Consider the following 15,656-nt stretch of genomic DNA (forward strand, 5'->3'; position numbering starts at 1 on the left):
GAGAGAACTCATAAGAAAAAGCTTATCTTCTCTTATTTAAGAGAAGACAAGAGATGATGTCTTTGCACAATATATCTCACCACGTTTTTAGGAATTGCTAGTTATTTAAGATAAGGCTAAGAGACGATCTATTATAGATTTTTTTTATTATCTTTAAATTATATGCAAAACTTAAGATAAGACTATTTTATCAATCATTGTACAAGCCCTTACGGGAGTAAAAATCGAGTAGGGGCATTTGCCCCCACTGAGCTCAACGTGTGTCCACCCCTGAATCAGAGTATTATTGCCTTATTATGGAATACGAGACAGCTCAATATGGCAATCGACGGCAAATACGGCCACCTTCCCACGGTCTGGACGGACGAATCCACTACTAGTTATTCTGACGATCGCTGCACATAAAATGTTCTCTGGTTCAAACAAACACACCCAACAAGGAGAAATCATCGTCAAAGCATGCATCATATTAATGAACAGTTTGCCGTAACTTACGATTGATAACCTTTCCGTCAATCAACAAAGAAACTCACGATTATTGTAATCAATCAAATAAAAAATATTGGCGGGTCTGAGAAACTTAAGACATACAAAATAATTTATCGACAATCAATGTGCATAATAAAGAAATTACATTTAGTTGCAAAACACAAGAAATATTTCAAGCTCCCTACTTGCGTGTAACTACACCGACATAGGGCAAGTCAATAGAGCCTATGTAAAGCTTTCCATTGTCTCTTTCCATGACCTCTGCAGGTTTCACACGCTTGGGCCCCCTCATCTCTTCGAGTATCTCGCCGTCAGCTCCGATCCTCACAGCGAGCATATGGCTATTGGGGCGAGAGGGCAATTCATTCTTTTCGCCATGTAATGCCACCCAGTAACCTCCCCTTCTGTCAGGCCTCACGTTATCGGGGTAGCCAGGGAGATCGGCAAATGGCTCAGATGTCCCCGCCTTGGCCCCTTTGATCCAGTGCCTCAGCAGTTTGCACGGCCCGGTAGATGCGACTATTAGATGCGTACGGTCGGTGCTGATAGCGACGCCGTTTGCATATGCCAGGCGTGTTTGGAGGACCGCGACGTCACCGGTACGTGGGTCGTACCTCATGAGACGCCCTGTTGAGTCCCCAGATCTTGTGACCAGCTCATGATTCGTCCTGTCATAGTTCATAGAGCTATCGGTGAAGTAGACTTGACCGGTGACCTGGTCGACGTCAACCCTGTTGGTGAAGCGGAGAGGTTTATCATCAACCGCATTGACCAATACCGTGGCTTCCCCGCCACGAGGACCAACCCGCATGAGTCCCCTATAGGCGTCGGCCACGTATAGATCCCCGGACTTGTGGTGAAACTGCAAACCGAGCGGCCGGCCACACTGACTCTCTATGGAAGTTGCCGGGCGGAATATCGAAGCCCTGCACATGTCTTCGTCGTAGCCAGGGCCGTACGCGTAAGTGGTCCAGCCTATCTTGTCCCCGTCCCACCTGAGGATGCGGCCGTCGGAGACGCCGCTATATGGGCCGTGCCCTTGGGCGTCGAAGGCGACGCTCTCTGGCCCCTGGAGAAGTCCGTCCGCCAACGGCAGCTGCTGGATCCGGGTGGCGTCCAAGCTGGTGGCCGCCATTGCGCCGGACGTGAAGATCATGACGAGCAAGACGACCGCGATCGTCGCCTTGACCAACCGGCTCATGGAGCAGCCCATGTTTCGCGAACTTGCTTGGTCGATCTCACGTACGCACGTGGTTGTTGTTGGCTTAAGCACTCGAATCCTCCCGACGGATTTCCTTCTATCTGCTCTCCTCGATGTTCTGGTGGAGGAAATCGGGTGGGCGTCTCGCCTTTTATACTCGTACGTGACGGTATCTGGGGCCCCGACTCGGCTACGAGTTTCGAGTACGTGTCGACTACGAGATTGCTCTCGTAAAAATCGTGGACCAAAACAACGGCTGCATGTTTTGCGGAAACGACCCAGCCCACGATTCAATCTTTTTTTTTTTGAGAAATCTTGGCCCACGATTCAATCAAACTTAATAAAACGCAGGAGTGAACAAGTTGGGCCTGCCGACCTATGGCAATTTTTAGCGCGGGCCGTGCAGGCCCATCATCTTGCTCGCCGCAGAGAGAGAGAGAGAGAGAGAGAGGTGGAGCGCCTCCGTTCGGCGGCCGCGGCGGGTGGCGAAGGCGATTCCCCGCATGCTCTTGGATCGAGTATTCGAGTTAGAGCGTGATCGAGGCATCGACCAATCACTTGTTACGAATTAATGCAGATCCATGGTGACTAGTGGCCGATTGCCACATGATCCGAACCTCGATCTCCCACCCGCGGGAATGGAGGTTGGCGACAATACTAGTTCCCTTAAAACCGATGGCGATATGGAATCTGGATACCACACACACTGAAGCTCTGGGCGACCCAGGTGACTTGATGAGCCAACAGATGTTTCTTTGTGGCAGAAACAGAGGGTGAGGAAGCAGAGGTGCAGAATTATTGATTCCATTGAGATCCGGATGGTTGTAGCAACCAACAGAAATTCTGAACCGCAGAGCAGAGCGGAAGAAGCTTACCACAATCTACCTTGGAGCTGCGCAAGTTCGAAGGATGTCTCGCTCCCCCTCCTTGCCTCCTCCCACTCCGGGAGTGGCGACCACCCACGCGGCGCCGCCCACTCCGGGCACGCCGGACACCCCCAACTCCCCCGCCCCCAAGCACTGCTGGAACCCGCCCGGATCTGCTGAATCCGCCGCGGCGCATCTCCGCGCGCTGCACCCACCCCCCCAGACCGCCCCTCTCCGTGCTTCGGTCCGTTGTGTCGGTCGATGCCTCTGCATCCCTGGCTAGCGGCCATTATGAGGTGGGAGAGTCGAGCTGCTCTGGCTCGTTGCGGGCGCCATTACTGCCTGCGCCGGCCTCGGGTAAGCGCCTACGGTCTATCATCTGCGCCCCCCCAGCGCCTTCAAGTCCGTCGCCGGTGCCCCGCCTCCAATCTCTCATCCGCGCTCCGCATGAGCTCCTCCTTAACTCCAGGCCAGTCGCCTCGACTGCTGCGAGGCCTCTGCATAAGGCGAGGGGCAACGGCATGGACGAGGCCCCAACTTCCCCGAAATGGCACACGGTCGTTTCGAGACGCCGGCGGCGTGCACCGCCCGTATCGCTTGCGGCACACCGCGGTTATGGCCGCCTGCAATCCGAGGCCGCCCGCCTCGAGGCTCAGCGTCGCCGGGCCGCCTTTTTAAGGAGGTTCAAGGGCTGCTGCTCGAGGTGTCTCGCTCCACACCACCGTGCCGCCGACTGCCGCAACCCTGTTCGGTGCGCCGACTGCTGGGGGTTTGGGCACCGAGCTCGCGACCCGATCTGCAAGGGGCGCCCCAAACCCCACACCCCTCCCCCACCGCCGCCTGCCGCCACCCCGTCCCCAGCCGCCATCACCTCCATGCTCCCTCATCTACCACCACCTGACCGGCCGCCCCTCCCGCCGCCACCCCCTCTTTTCCACCCGCCACCGCGCCAGCTGCCCGTCCCGCTCCTGCGCCCCCGGCATCCTGCTGTGACCATGGCGTACCGCCCTGGCGAGGCCTCGCAGCGCCCGGGCGCCAGCAGCACCTTCACCGTGAGCACGCAGGCCATGGAGGATGCAACACGCAATCTGCGTGCTTCAGCTGTGCTGGTCACCATGTCGGAGGCCAGACAAGACATCAACCCGCAACTGGTAGCCAAGGCGCTGGAGCGCGAGCTCAATATCCCCTGGGACCAGATGCACGTCTCCAAGCATCACCCGGAGGATTTCCTAGTCAGGTTCAGTCACTCGCGTCACCGCGACACCGCCGTGGAGGCCGGGGCAGTTCCATGCCGGGGGGGTGGCTCTGACTCTGGCCCCTTGGACGCCGGCGGCGCGCGGTCACCAGCGGGTCTCCCGCTTCTACTGTCGCGTGGCGATCGAGGGCCTGCCCGTTCAAGCCTGGCGCAAGGATCCGGTTCAAGATGCCATTGGCCTCTCCTGCAAGGTCGATCGGCTTGAGCGCCAATCATCGTCCCTCTCCAACACCTCCCCGGCGTATGCGTGGGTGTGGGCCTGGTCGCCGGACGACATTCCCACGGCCAACGGCTTCTCCATCATCGACCGTCCGGCTGCTGATGTGCGTGGCCTCCCGCTGCCCCCAGAAGGCCGCCCGCGCGAAGAAGGTGTCCAAGGGCCGCAATTCCCCATCCTGATCCACCTCGACCAGACGCAAGACTACTCCCCGGTGTCCGAGCGTCCACCGGGGGCGAGCACCGAATGGCCGCTCATCGATCGCTTCCGTTGGGAGCGCTTCATCGAGGACGGTCAGGCGGGCACGGGCCGCCGCCGCGCGGCCCCCGCATGCGCGGTGGATAGGCACCGCCGGCACGACGACAGTGATGAACACCACGACAACCGGGGCCGTAGGCGCGCCCGCTCTAGGTCATCTCGCCGCGGAGGGTTACTGGGTTGCCGTTCAGACGGAACGGAGGGCAGCGCGCTCCGTAGGCAGGCCAGCGGCCCCACGGGGCGGCACGGCAGGCGCCACAGTGCCTCGCCCTGAGATGGCCTGTTTCCCCGCAGTCGCAGCCTGAGCCCTGTCTCTGTGGACTCCGCCAGGCGCAGCCGCTCGCGGTCCTGTGAGCGTTTTGGCGGTCTGTCCAGGCGCAGTCGCTCTCGTTCGCCGCGGTCCTGCCTGCCCCTAGAGAGCGTGGTGGTGCTGGGCCTGCCCCTACCCCTGCTACAGGGCATGCCTGCTCCAGAGGGAACGCCGACCGAGGGCGCTCTGCACGGGCTGCCGCTCCTGGCCGAGCCGGACATGCACTCCTTCCAGGGCAAAGTGGAGGCTGCATGGAACGAGCTCACTCACGCTGACCCGTTGCTTCTGGAGATAGATGCTCTGTCCTCCTGGCAGCCGGGCCACGCCTCCGACCCCCTCCTGTCAGCTGACGCGTGGAACGAGGCCGCGCGCGCTGACTCGCTTCTCCTGGAGATAGATGCGCTATCCTCCTGGCAACCGGGCCATGCCGCTGACCCTCTCCTGTCAGCTGACGTGGGGTGGGCCTCTTCACCATCCTTTGGGTCCCCTCCCGCTGCCTGGGCCGGCTTCGAAGATGCCCAACTAGGCCTTCTCGAGCATGGGCAGGATGGTGGGCTAGCGCAATCCACTGGACCTGCTTCTCTGTGTCAGGAGCTGGCGCTTAAGCCTTGGCCCAGTCTGGGTTACCTCGTGCCAACTCTGCCGCCCTAGTTGCTTGCGCCGCCGCCAACTGAACAACTCTGCTGGCCCTCGGTTTAGGACTGCAACAAGAAGGATCGCCTTATGTCGGCCGACCAGCTGGCCATTCAGCTGCAAGGGCTCGAAGTGGATGCCATGACGACCTTCCTCCACAAGGTGTTCAAGATGCTGCCTCCTTCCATCATGGGCGCACCACCGGACATGTCGCTGCTGCCCGCGGCAACGGTGGAGGCGCCACCACCCTGCATGGTGCCCACTCCTACCACCCAGCGCCGCACCAGTGCTAGTATCACCAAGACGGCGGTCGGCCTCACCCAACTGCAGAAAGCACAGGCAAGACTGGCCCAACAGACGCTGTTCATCGATGGCCCAGAGCAGTTCAACTCCGCTGTGCGAGCCCGCTATGTGGATCACTTCAAAGCTCCGCTTGGCAAGCTCACAGCTACCATCGCCAAGGCCACCGGGGCGTGTTCCAAGACCAAGATCAACCTCCCGGATGAGGACCTCCACAGCCTTGCCGGTGAGGACGCAGCCGGAGCGGTCTGAACCCCGCGCTAGGCTGCCTCGGGATCCAGTAGTTCTCCATGTTAGCGCGGCCCATGGCGCGTTTGTCCGTATTTGTGTACTGTCCGAACCATCACGCTGTCAGCAGACTGCATCATATGTTCCGTCTTAGCTTGTTGCGACCTCGCCGGGCGCCAGTGTCGTTCATCCGGCTGTACCTGTGTAACAATGTTGCTTGCCTAGCTGCTCTCTGTTGGAGCATGCTTATGAAAGGGATCCCGTTCTGTGTCAATTATGAATAGTTTCTCCTTACTTAACTGGAACGTGCGTGGGCTAAATGACCACGCACGTCGGTGCGGTGTACACATCCTTGTCAACCAAACTCGTTGCTCCCTGCTCTGTCTCCAAGAAACCAAGCGCGAGCACTTCTCCGATGCTCTGCTTGCCAAGGTGATGGGCGCATGAAAGTGCGTTATATTGACTAGAAGGGGGGGGGGGGTGAATAGGCAGTTTTTATGAAATTCTTCACCGAGGAATTTGCCGGTGAGGAAATTCCTTAGCGAAGAACTACTAGCAGCGGAATAAGTACTCAAAAGTAAACATAACAGAATACAAGCATAGTCATCATGATGAAATGAAGACAGGCATAGAGTACAGGAAGCGTAATCACAGGATAACACAGGATGAAGACAAACAGACTGAAGAAATTGAACTGAGGAAATTGAGAAAGTCTTCAGTCAAAGTCTTCAAACACAGATATGAATAAACACACATCACAATTATGAGGAAATGAAAGAGTTGAATAGAACCAGTAAGCTTGGTGAAGACAATGATTTGGTAGACCAGTTCTAACTGCTGTCTCAGTTGTACGTCTGGTTAGAGCGGCTGAGTATTTAAACTCGAGGACACACAGTCCCGGACACCCAGTCCTGAACACGCAGCTCAGGACACCCGGTCCTCACCGTATTCTCCTTGAACTAAGGTCACACAGACCTCGTCCAATCACTCGTGGTAAGTCTTCAGGCGACTTCCAAACCTTCACAAACTTGGTCACTCGGCGATCCACAATTCTTCTTGGATGCTCTAGACCATGACGCCTAACCGTCTGGAAGAAGCACAGTCTTCAAAGGTAACAAGCGTCGGATCCACTCAGGATCAATCTATTCAGTGATGCTCAATCACTTAGGGTTGGTAGGTGTTTGGGTTTTGAGTTTTTGGTTTTTCCTCACTTGATGATTTTCGCTCAAAGTCCTTAGAGGATGGGTTGCTCTCAAATGACAAGTGTCAGTTTCTCTCGGAGCAGCCAACCAGCTAGTGGTTGTAGGGGGCGGCTATTTATAGCCTAGGGAGCAGCCCGACATGATAAGACATAAATGCCCTTCAATGATATGACCGTTAGGTGGATAGATATTTTGGGACAGCTGGCGCATAGCACAACAACGATCGGAATTTTGAGTAGCAAAATCCTCAGGGCTATCATGTTCCTCACTGTGTAGGCAATCCACACCGGCGAATTCCTAACTTCTCAGTCAGGACAAATTCCTCAGAGACCAGAAGAACTTCGTCTCTGTCACTGAAGAAATTGACTGAACTGTATGAGATTTCCAATGGCTTCACTCGAAGGGATTGGTAGGTGTAGGATTTTGAGTTGAGCATCACATGGAAATTTTTCCTTAGTATTTCCTCGACCCCCTTTAACAGTACGGTGTTTCCTATGACTCAAGAAAGAGAAAAACAAAACTATGAAAACGAAAGTCTTCAAGCTTCATATTCCTCGCATGAATATCAAGTCTTCATGGACACACCAATTTCTTCACTTTCAAAGTCTTCATGAAAGTCTTCAGAAATACCAAAATCTTCAGTCGAAGATATTCATTTTTAGGGGTTGACTTTTCCTGTAAATATCAAACTCCTCATAGACTTATAAACCTGTGTACACTCACAAACGCATTAGTCCCTTAACCTATAAGTCTTCAATACACCAAAATCACTAAGAGGCACTAGATGCACTTACAGCGCACGGGTAACGGGCTCTGTGCTCTTGCCGGCCGTGGGCACTAGAGGCGGGATCTTGCTAGCCTGGGATGCAATCCGTTTCGACATCAACACGCTTGATGTCTCTGCGTTCGCCATCTCGGTGCAAGTGCAGCCAAGAACTGGAGAGGCTGCCTGGACGCTCACCACCGTCTATGGGCCGACCGACGATGGTTTGAAGCCATTATTCCTTGATGATCTGCGTAGGATCAGGGGCCTGGTGAATGGAGCTTGGCTTCTAGTGGGCGACTTCAATCTTATTTATCAAACTAGGGACAAGAACAACGCGCATGTAAACCGTCGGCTGATGGCGCAATTCAGTGATGCGCTGCACTCCAGCAACCTCTTGGAGATCAAGCTGCCAGGGAGGAAATTCAATTGGTCGAATGAGCAACCATCACCCACTATGGTTCGACTCGATCGTGCTTTTTGTACGCCTCAATGGGACTCAATGTTCGGTGCGGCCAGACTGCAGCCCTTTGCAACTGCAATGTCTGATCACTGCCCGTTGCTGCTCACCTGTGACGCAACCACTCCTAGGCGGCCCCGCTTCCGTTTCGAAGCTTTCTGGCCGCACGTAAATGGGTTCCAAGAAGTGGTTCTGCAAGCCTAGTCACAACCTTGCAGGGCGACCGGCGCCATCAAAACCCTTGACGAGAAGCTCAGGCGAACGGCACGGGCCCTTCAGCTTTGGCACAAGAATTACATTGGAGACACCAAACTGTAGCTGCTGATGGCCCAGGACACGATGGCACTGCTTGATGCTGCACAAGAAGAGAGGCAGCTTCAGCCCGATGAGCTTGAACTCAGGAGCGACCTTAAATCGCGTATCTTGGGCTTGGCGGTCATTGAGCGCATCAAGGCTCGCCAGCGGGCGAGGGTGAACTGGCTCCGCACTGGCGACGCAAACACAAATTTTTTCCACATCAAAGCAAATGCTAGAAGGCGAAAGAATTTTATTGCGATGCTTGCGGCCGACAGGGTGATTGCCACTGAGCAGAAGCACAAGGAGGAGATCGCCGCCCAAATTCTTTCGTGGGCTGCAAGGCACGGCTGCTGCTACAGCGTCCACGTTCAACTGGGACGCACTAGGCCTCCAAGCCGCCAATCTTCAGGAGCTCGAAGCACACTTCTCCTCCGATGAGATCCTGGCAGCCATTCGTGACCTACCCGGGGATCGTGCGCCGGGCCCTGACAGTTTCTCGGGTGCTTTCTTCAAAGCAACATCAGGCATCATCATCCACGACCTCTTCCTTGCCTTTCAGCAGCTACATAGATGCAACAGCGCTGGACTGCATTTGATCAATGGCGCCCACACGATCCTCCTGCCTAAGAAGGACGACCCTGCGACCATGTCTGATTTCCGACCAATTAGCCTGCTACATGGTGTTATCAAGATATTCGCCAAAATTCCGGCCTCGCGTCTGGCTAAACGGCTCGATAGCCTCATCGCGCCGGTGCAAAGCGCCTTCATTAAAGGCAGATGCATCCAAGACAACTTCTTGTCCGTCCAAGGAATGGCAAGGCACTTTCACCGCACCAAGAGACCTATGCTCCTGATCAAGCTCGACATTGCCAAAGCCTTCGACACAGTGTCTTGGACGTACTTGCTCGATATGCTACGAGCCAGGGGTTTTGGACAAAGATGGTGCGACTGGATCGCCCTGCTCCTTGCCTCGGCGTCATCCAGGGTGCTTGTCAACAGGGTGGCAGGCCCCGTGATTCGGCACCGTCGAGGGCTTAGGCAAGGAGACCCGCTCTCGCCTTTCCTCTTCATCCTGGCCATGAGCCGCTGCAGCAGCTGCTCGTCAATGCTGTGCAGGAAGGAGCCCTATCCAAGATCAAAGGCAAGGTTCCGGCATTCCGAACCTCTATGTATGCTGACGACGTCACAATCTTCCTCAACCCTGACCAGCAAGAGGTGCTCACCCTTAGATCGATACTCCGTGCCTTCGGAGATGCCATGGGATTAAGAATCAATTTCAGTAAAAGCACAGTCCTAGCCATCAATGGCGCGAGCTTCTCAATTGATGACTTGGCTGGGTTGCTGGGGGCGCCGCATGGAACCTTTCCTTGCAAATTCCTCGGTCTCCCTCTGTCTCTTCGCAAACTGCGCAAGATTGATTTCCAGCCGCTCATTGACAAGCTAGTGGCGAGGCTAGCAGGCTGGAAATTTATGCTGCTTGCGGCTGCAGGGCGTCTGGTACTGCTCAACTCCGTGCTCTCGGCCTTCACGGTTTATTGGATGTCCCTTCACGAGCTGCCGGCGTGGGTTCGGCGCCAGATTGACAAGATCAGGCATGCCTAACTTTGGAAGGGCCAGGAGTTCTGTCATGGTGGGCACTGCAAGGTGGCATGGGGACGCATCTGCCGACCGCGCGATCTCGGCGGCCTTGGCATCCTAGACCTCCAACGCTTTGGAGTGGCATTGAGGCTGCGATGGCTATGGCTGGAGCGCGTGGCCAGGGCAAGGCCATGGATCGGACTACCTATCCCCTGCTCCACATCGGATCGACTGCTCTTCGCGGCTGCCACCACCGCTACGGTCCATGATGGCAAAGCTGCCAGCTTTTGGTTCGATAGCTGGTTGCGAGGGGAGGCCCCAATCACCATTGCGCCGGGGATCTTCATGCTCTCGCGGTGTAAAAAACGGTCGGTCCAGGATGCTCTACGGGACGGGAGGTGTGTTAAGGATGTGCAAGGGCGCGTAACCCCTGCCCTTCCAATGGAGTTTGTGGCCTTGTGGTCTAGAGTTGCTTCGGCCGGCCCGCTCTCTGATGGCCACGACGAGTTCTCCTGGAACCTCACTGAATCCCGGAAATTCACCACGGCATCGGCATATCGCCTGTAGTTCCTGGGCTCTACGCGATCGCCTGCCCTTGAGATCATTTGGAAGGCGTGGGCTCCTGCCAAGATCAAACTCTTCGCATGGCTCCTATCTATTAACAGATTACTTACTGCCGATCGACTCTTAGCGCGGCAATGGCCCAATAACTATTTCTGCCCGCTCTGTTGCCGTAACCTGGAAACCAGCATACACCTTTTCAAAGAATGTCAGTGGTCAAGGCAGCTCTGGGCGGCAGCGGCGGTACGCCTCGCCATCCCATCACTGCACCCTGTGAGTTGGCCTGCCGACGGGGGTTTCCTTGTAGACTGGATGATGAGGCTTGGCGGATCAGCTACGCTTATCAAGCGGTCGCACTCGATCGTGCTCCTTGTCCTCTGGACCATTTGGAAGGAACGTAATGACAGGATCTTCAATGACGCGGAGCATGACCCGGAGGAGGTTCTGAATCGGATCGGTGAGGAGCTCCGACTGTGGGCTCTGGCTGGGGGTAGTCATCTGTTGCTGCGAGAGTAGAGCCAGGCCGCAGTTTTTTTCTCTTTCTTTTATTTTGTTTGCCTTGACCACGAGACAGGCCAAACCTTTGTACAGTTGACGTTCTCACGTCGTTTCTTCTGCAATGAGATCGCAGTTCTCCTGCTTTTCCTCAATCTACCTTGATCGATCAGTGTGATGTAAGTCGTTTGTCTTGCTTTGATAATACTACTGATTTTGCTTCCATCTTAAATGCTGCACAATGATTTTGTGTAGACATTCAAGTTTGCCTGCCGTTGAAAACCTGAAGCAGGATAGACGACCTGTTAAATAAAAACACATACAGCATAATGAATTACAAAATCAAATGAAAATGAAGAACAATAACGTGTGGCAGTTCTGGCTATAGTGGGCCATATACCCCCTTTACCCTTTCACCGAGAAAGAAAAGAAGATGTCAAGGTACAGAAAGTCACCGAGGCAACCACACAACTTTTTCCACGCGCTTATCGCCTTCCTCTCACCGACAGAGCCAAATTTTCCACACTTGTTTGGTCCATGGCCTCGACAATGTTCCCATCATACTCTTCTTACAGGAGAGCCGTGCCGTATAATGCCTGCAGCAGGTATTATAAGTTGCAAGATGGCGGTGAGGTGACGCTCATACAGAAAGTTGGAATTGGTAACAAGAAACCCTCCTGACATAGGCACTGTGGTTGCAACTTGCAGTTAAACTTTGTGCGCACCTTTCGGCTGGAAGTAGCATCTGAGATAGAAATCCCCTTCTCCACAGGGACTGTCCAGGGCCGGCTACATCTGAAACTCACCATCACTTCACAGTGCTGCAGCTGGGTTTCTCCAGGTAATTACCATCTTTTGTTCCAGGAAAATAACATTGCCTCCCGCATGCATGATCGCTATCTGTAGTTCCAGGACATGCTGCTTCTTGAACGTGTTTAGGCTGCTTTGAACTAGTCATCCACACAGTGTCTTCTTTGTTTCAAATAAATTTTATAAGAATCAACCTTTTTGATTCAAAGGAATTACATGGAGTTTTCGACGATTCTGTTCTTTTTGAAGATTGTTTGATTTGTAGGATCTAGAACCATATGAATTTCACTATGGACTACTTCACTTGTGATTCAAAAGTCCTCATGGATTGTTCCACTGTTTCTATGACAACTATGGCAAGTAGCTGATAATTCAAGAAAGCTTATGCCTTTTCCTATGCTGCAACCAAACAATTTCTAGTGCTTATTCATTTTAATTCATGTATGACTCAGCATGCCATGATATCTAGGAGCTGTTCGGATCCTCTCCACTCCACAACTCCCCTCCCGGAGCGAGCAGAGCAGTGCCGAACACGTCAACTCCGCAGAGCTGAATCCGTGGAGCGGAGCGCCTTGCAATGCAAATTTACGGAGCTAGGAAACCGGCGCTCTGGGTGTGGCCGAGCGTGGAGTTGATATAATATTACAGACAAAATGCCACCGCTAAGCTGAAGAATCCGATTCAAGTGCTCTGTAGAGCAGAGTTGCTCACCAAACAAATAGCACACTTTCAGTTTTCAGTGGCGGAGTCAGAGTTGAGAATGGGAGTGCGGAGTTGAGGATTTAATGGAGTCGGAGGGTTCCTGAACAGGCTCCTAATTTGCACATTTTTTTCTTCTATTTTTGCATAGGATAAAGAAAGTCAGTCTTATCTCTATTGACTGATGACTTGGACTAACTAATCATTAATTGCATAGGCAGTCGGTGCAACTTTCCGCTAGTGATGACAAATTCAAGAACTTGGCAATTACGGATGTCACACACAATATTTTCTCAAAGTTAATTTAACTCTGGGTTTAGGGAACAAACACACTTGCCTTTCATGGTATTTGTCCTATTAATGGAGAATGATGGTGGCACAGTTTTGGCCGTCAAGGGAATGGGAGCATAGTTATCCAAACTTTTCTATTTGCAAAACAGTAGAGTGATCATCTTTGTGTAGTTCTGCCCTGAATGTAACCATCGCAAGGCTACATTTATTTCGTCCAAACTATCACATGATTGCGCTTTTAAGTAACTATATTCACAAAGTTACACTTTTTCTTGTTTCAAGGGTATTTTGTTTGTAACTCCAAATGGATCGCCAAGCTTTTACCCCACAAAATGAACTGGAGCGTATTCTATTTGAAGAAAGCGTGGAACCAAAGGCTCTACCATTATCACTTCTGGAGCACATCACCAGCGATTTCTCTATTTACAAAGAAATTGGCTGTGGTGGATTTGCAAGGGTTTATAAGGTATGAATATTGGCAACTCTCAGCTAGTCAGCTGCCCTTGTCCTCATCATTTTTTGTGAAACTTAAGGTGATGGTGCCAAAGCACGTGCGGTTATAGGGAATACTTGACAATGGCACGGTTGCTGTGAAGAAGCTTTTCAAAATGGTTGATATTGATGACAAGAGATTCATGGAAGGGGTTCATTGTTTGATGAAGGCAAAGCACCGAAATATATTACGATTATTAGGATATTGCTCTAACACACAAGGGGAAATGATAGATCACGAGGGAGAGCTTGTCTTGGCAGATGTTCGACAAGGATACTCTGCTTTGAATATCTACCTCAAGGGAGTCTTGATAAGCAAATCACCGGTAGGATCATGTGACACATATTTGGTTCTAGCATCCATGCACTTAGGCCTTTCCCAGTTCTCCACCGTGGACAGGTGCTAAGCATGCCACATAAGCGAAAAAATGACATGGCACAATATTTAAGGAGGGGAGAGAGCATTTTGGTGACCTCGGGAAGAACCAATGCCAAGTGCGAGAACCTAGGCAAACCATTTAAATAAAACAATTTGACCAATGCATGAAAGACTTTAGGTGCTAACTCATTAAATAAAGTGTGCTTAGCAACAATAAGTTAAGCACCTATGCATTGGGGAGTTGAGTTGCTAAGGTATTTAATGCACTTAGAGCAAGTATAATAGTGGAGTTAGAGCCCACTTACATGTCATTTTTGCCTACATGGAGGAGAGAAAGATGAAAAAGTAAGGGGAGTGGGCTCTCATGCAAGAGCCTAAGCTATATGTGGGTTCCTAAACAAATACAATAAATATGAAGAAAGAGAAAGAGAGAAGGTTGAAAAAAGTAGTAATGTTATAGCCAACCTTGTAGCCCACACTACTATACGAGTGACTATAGATGATGGCTATACATGACATGGCAGTTTTTTATAGTCATCAACTAGCTATACTATTAACCATGCTGTTAGCACCTCATCTAAACACCTTTACATTGGAAGAGGTCTTAGCATTCAATGATTAATGACTTCAAGCATTTCAAATACTTAACCAGGCTGAACTGCTGCCTATAGATTGCGGATTTTGAAATGCAGGCACCCGTTGGTGGCGACTCGTCGGCCTCCCCACGCCTGCTGGATCCCCACCGGCTGCACCCTTCCCGTCGGTGACACCCCCCACCGCGACCCCCTCCTCTGCCGCGCCCTCGCTGGTGAGTGGCGCTCCCCTGACCATCACCGTCCGCTTGCCCGCTGCGATCTGGGCGGACATTGCGGAGGAGGAAGATGATGCCTTGGGCCGTTCAATCCACCGCCGTCTCTTGGCGCGTCTGCCTTCCATCGTGTGTAATAAATAAGGAACTAAAGACATACAAAATAATTTATCAACAATCAATGTGCCTAATAAAGAAATTACATTTATTTTCTAAACACAAAAAATATTTTAGGCTCCCTACTTGCGCGTAATTACAACGACGTAGGGCAAGTCAACAGAACCTACTAGATAGGGGGCGCGGCTTGCCGCGCGTTGCCCGCCGAACGACGGGGCAAAGAACAGCACCCTGAGATGTTAACGGAGATGGCCCTAACATCTTGAAAACATTCATGATAATGTTAATTGTCTCAAGTTAGTAAATCTAAATGTAAATTGCATGGAAGAACGTATGGGAACTAATTTGGTTGACATAGATAGAGAAATGGTACCATCATAATACGTTTACTGCGTGACAGGAAATCCTGGGGGGTTACAAAAGCATGGGATCTTCAATCTGTGCAGATCTAATACAGAGTACTACAACATAGTGTTTCATACATACATACATACATACATACATAAGAACTACTCTATGTTGTGTACACAGGAAGGTAATGAGAATGCAGTACACACATCTGGCAAGATCAATCCATGTGGACGAGAAAAGTGATGAGATAAATACATCGGGAGTCCTAGAACTTGCATGTGATGTTTAGTTTAGTGCACAAACTAAATACACTGATGGTCATAAGGTAAATACACTGATGATCATAGAACTTGCATCGGACGGTCAGTTTGATGCATAAACTTGTAAAATACGTGTTTGAAGTCATTTAACTTGAGCCGGCGTGCAAATACGGTCACAAATTCCGTATCCAGACGTATCTCACGCTTGTGTGACATGCTAGTGTGGCTATGGCCCATTGGCAGTGACTAAAACAGGCCAGAGTGATGCGCACATGTTATTTTTGGCAGAAACACCCACACTTTCAATTTAGTTATGTATAAAAGCCTGCGTTGCCT

General features: G+C 52.1%; 1 protein-coding gene across 1 annotated transcript; it reads right to left on the bottom strand.

Moving 5' to 3' along the window:
• Positions 1 to 579: 579 nt before the first annotated feature.
• On the bottom strand, positions 580 to 1,780 carry LOC123058613 (protein STRICTOSIDINE SYNTHASE-LIKE 10-like). The gene has a single exon (XM_044481318.1). It carries the CDS (start codon positions 1,700 to 1,702, stop codon positions 671 to 673), a length of 1,032 nt encoding a protein of 343 aa, XP_044337253.1. The 5' UTR covers positions 1,703 to 1,780; the 3' UTR covers positions 580 to 670.
• Positions 1,781 to 15,656: the final 13,876 nt, after the last annotated feature.

Source organism: Triticum aestivum, chromosome 3A (genome assembly GCF_018294505.1).
Source record: "Triticum aestivum cultivar Chinese Spring chromosome 3A, IWGSC CS RefSeq v2.1, whole genome shotgun sequence".
In the NCBI taxonomy this organism is placed as follows: domain Eukaryota; kingdom Viridiplantae; phylum Streptophyta; class Magnoliopsida; order Poales; family Poaceae; genus Triticum; species Triticum aestivum.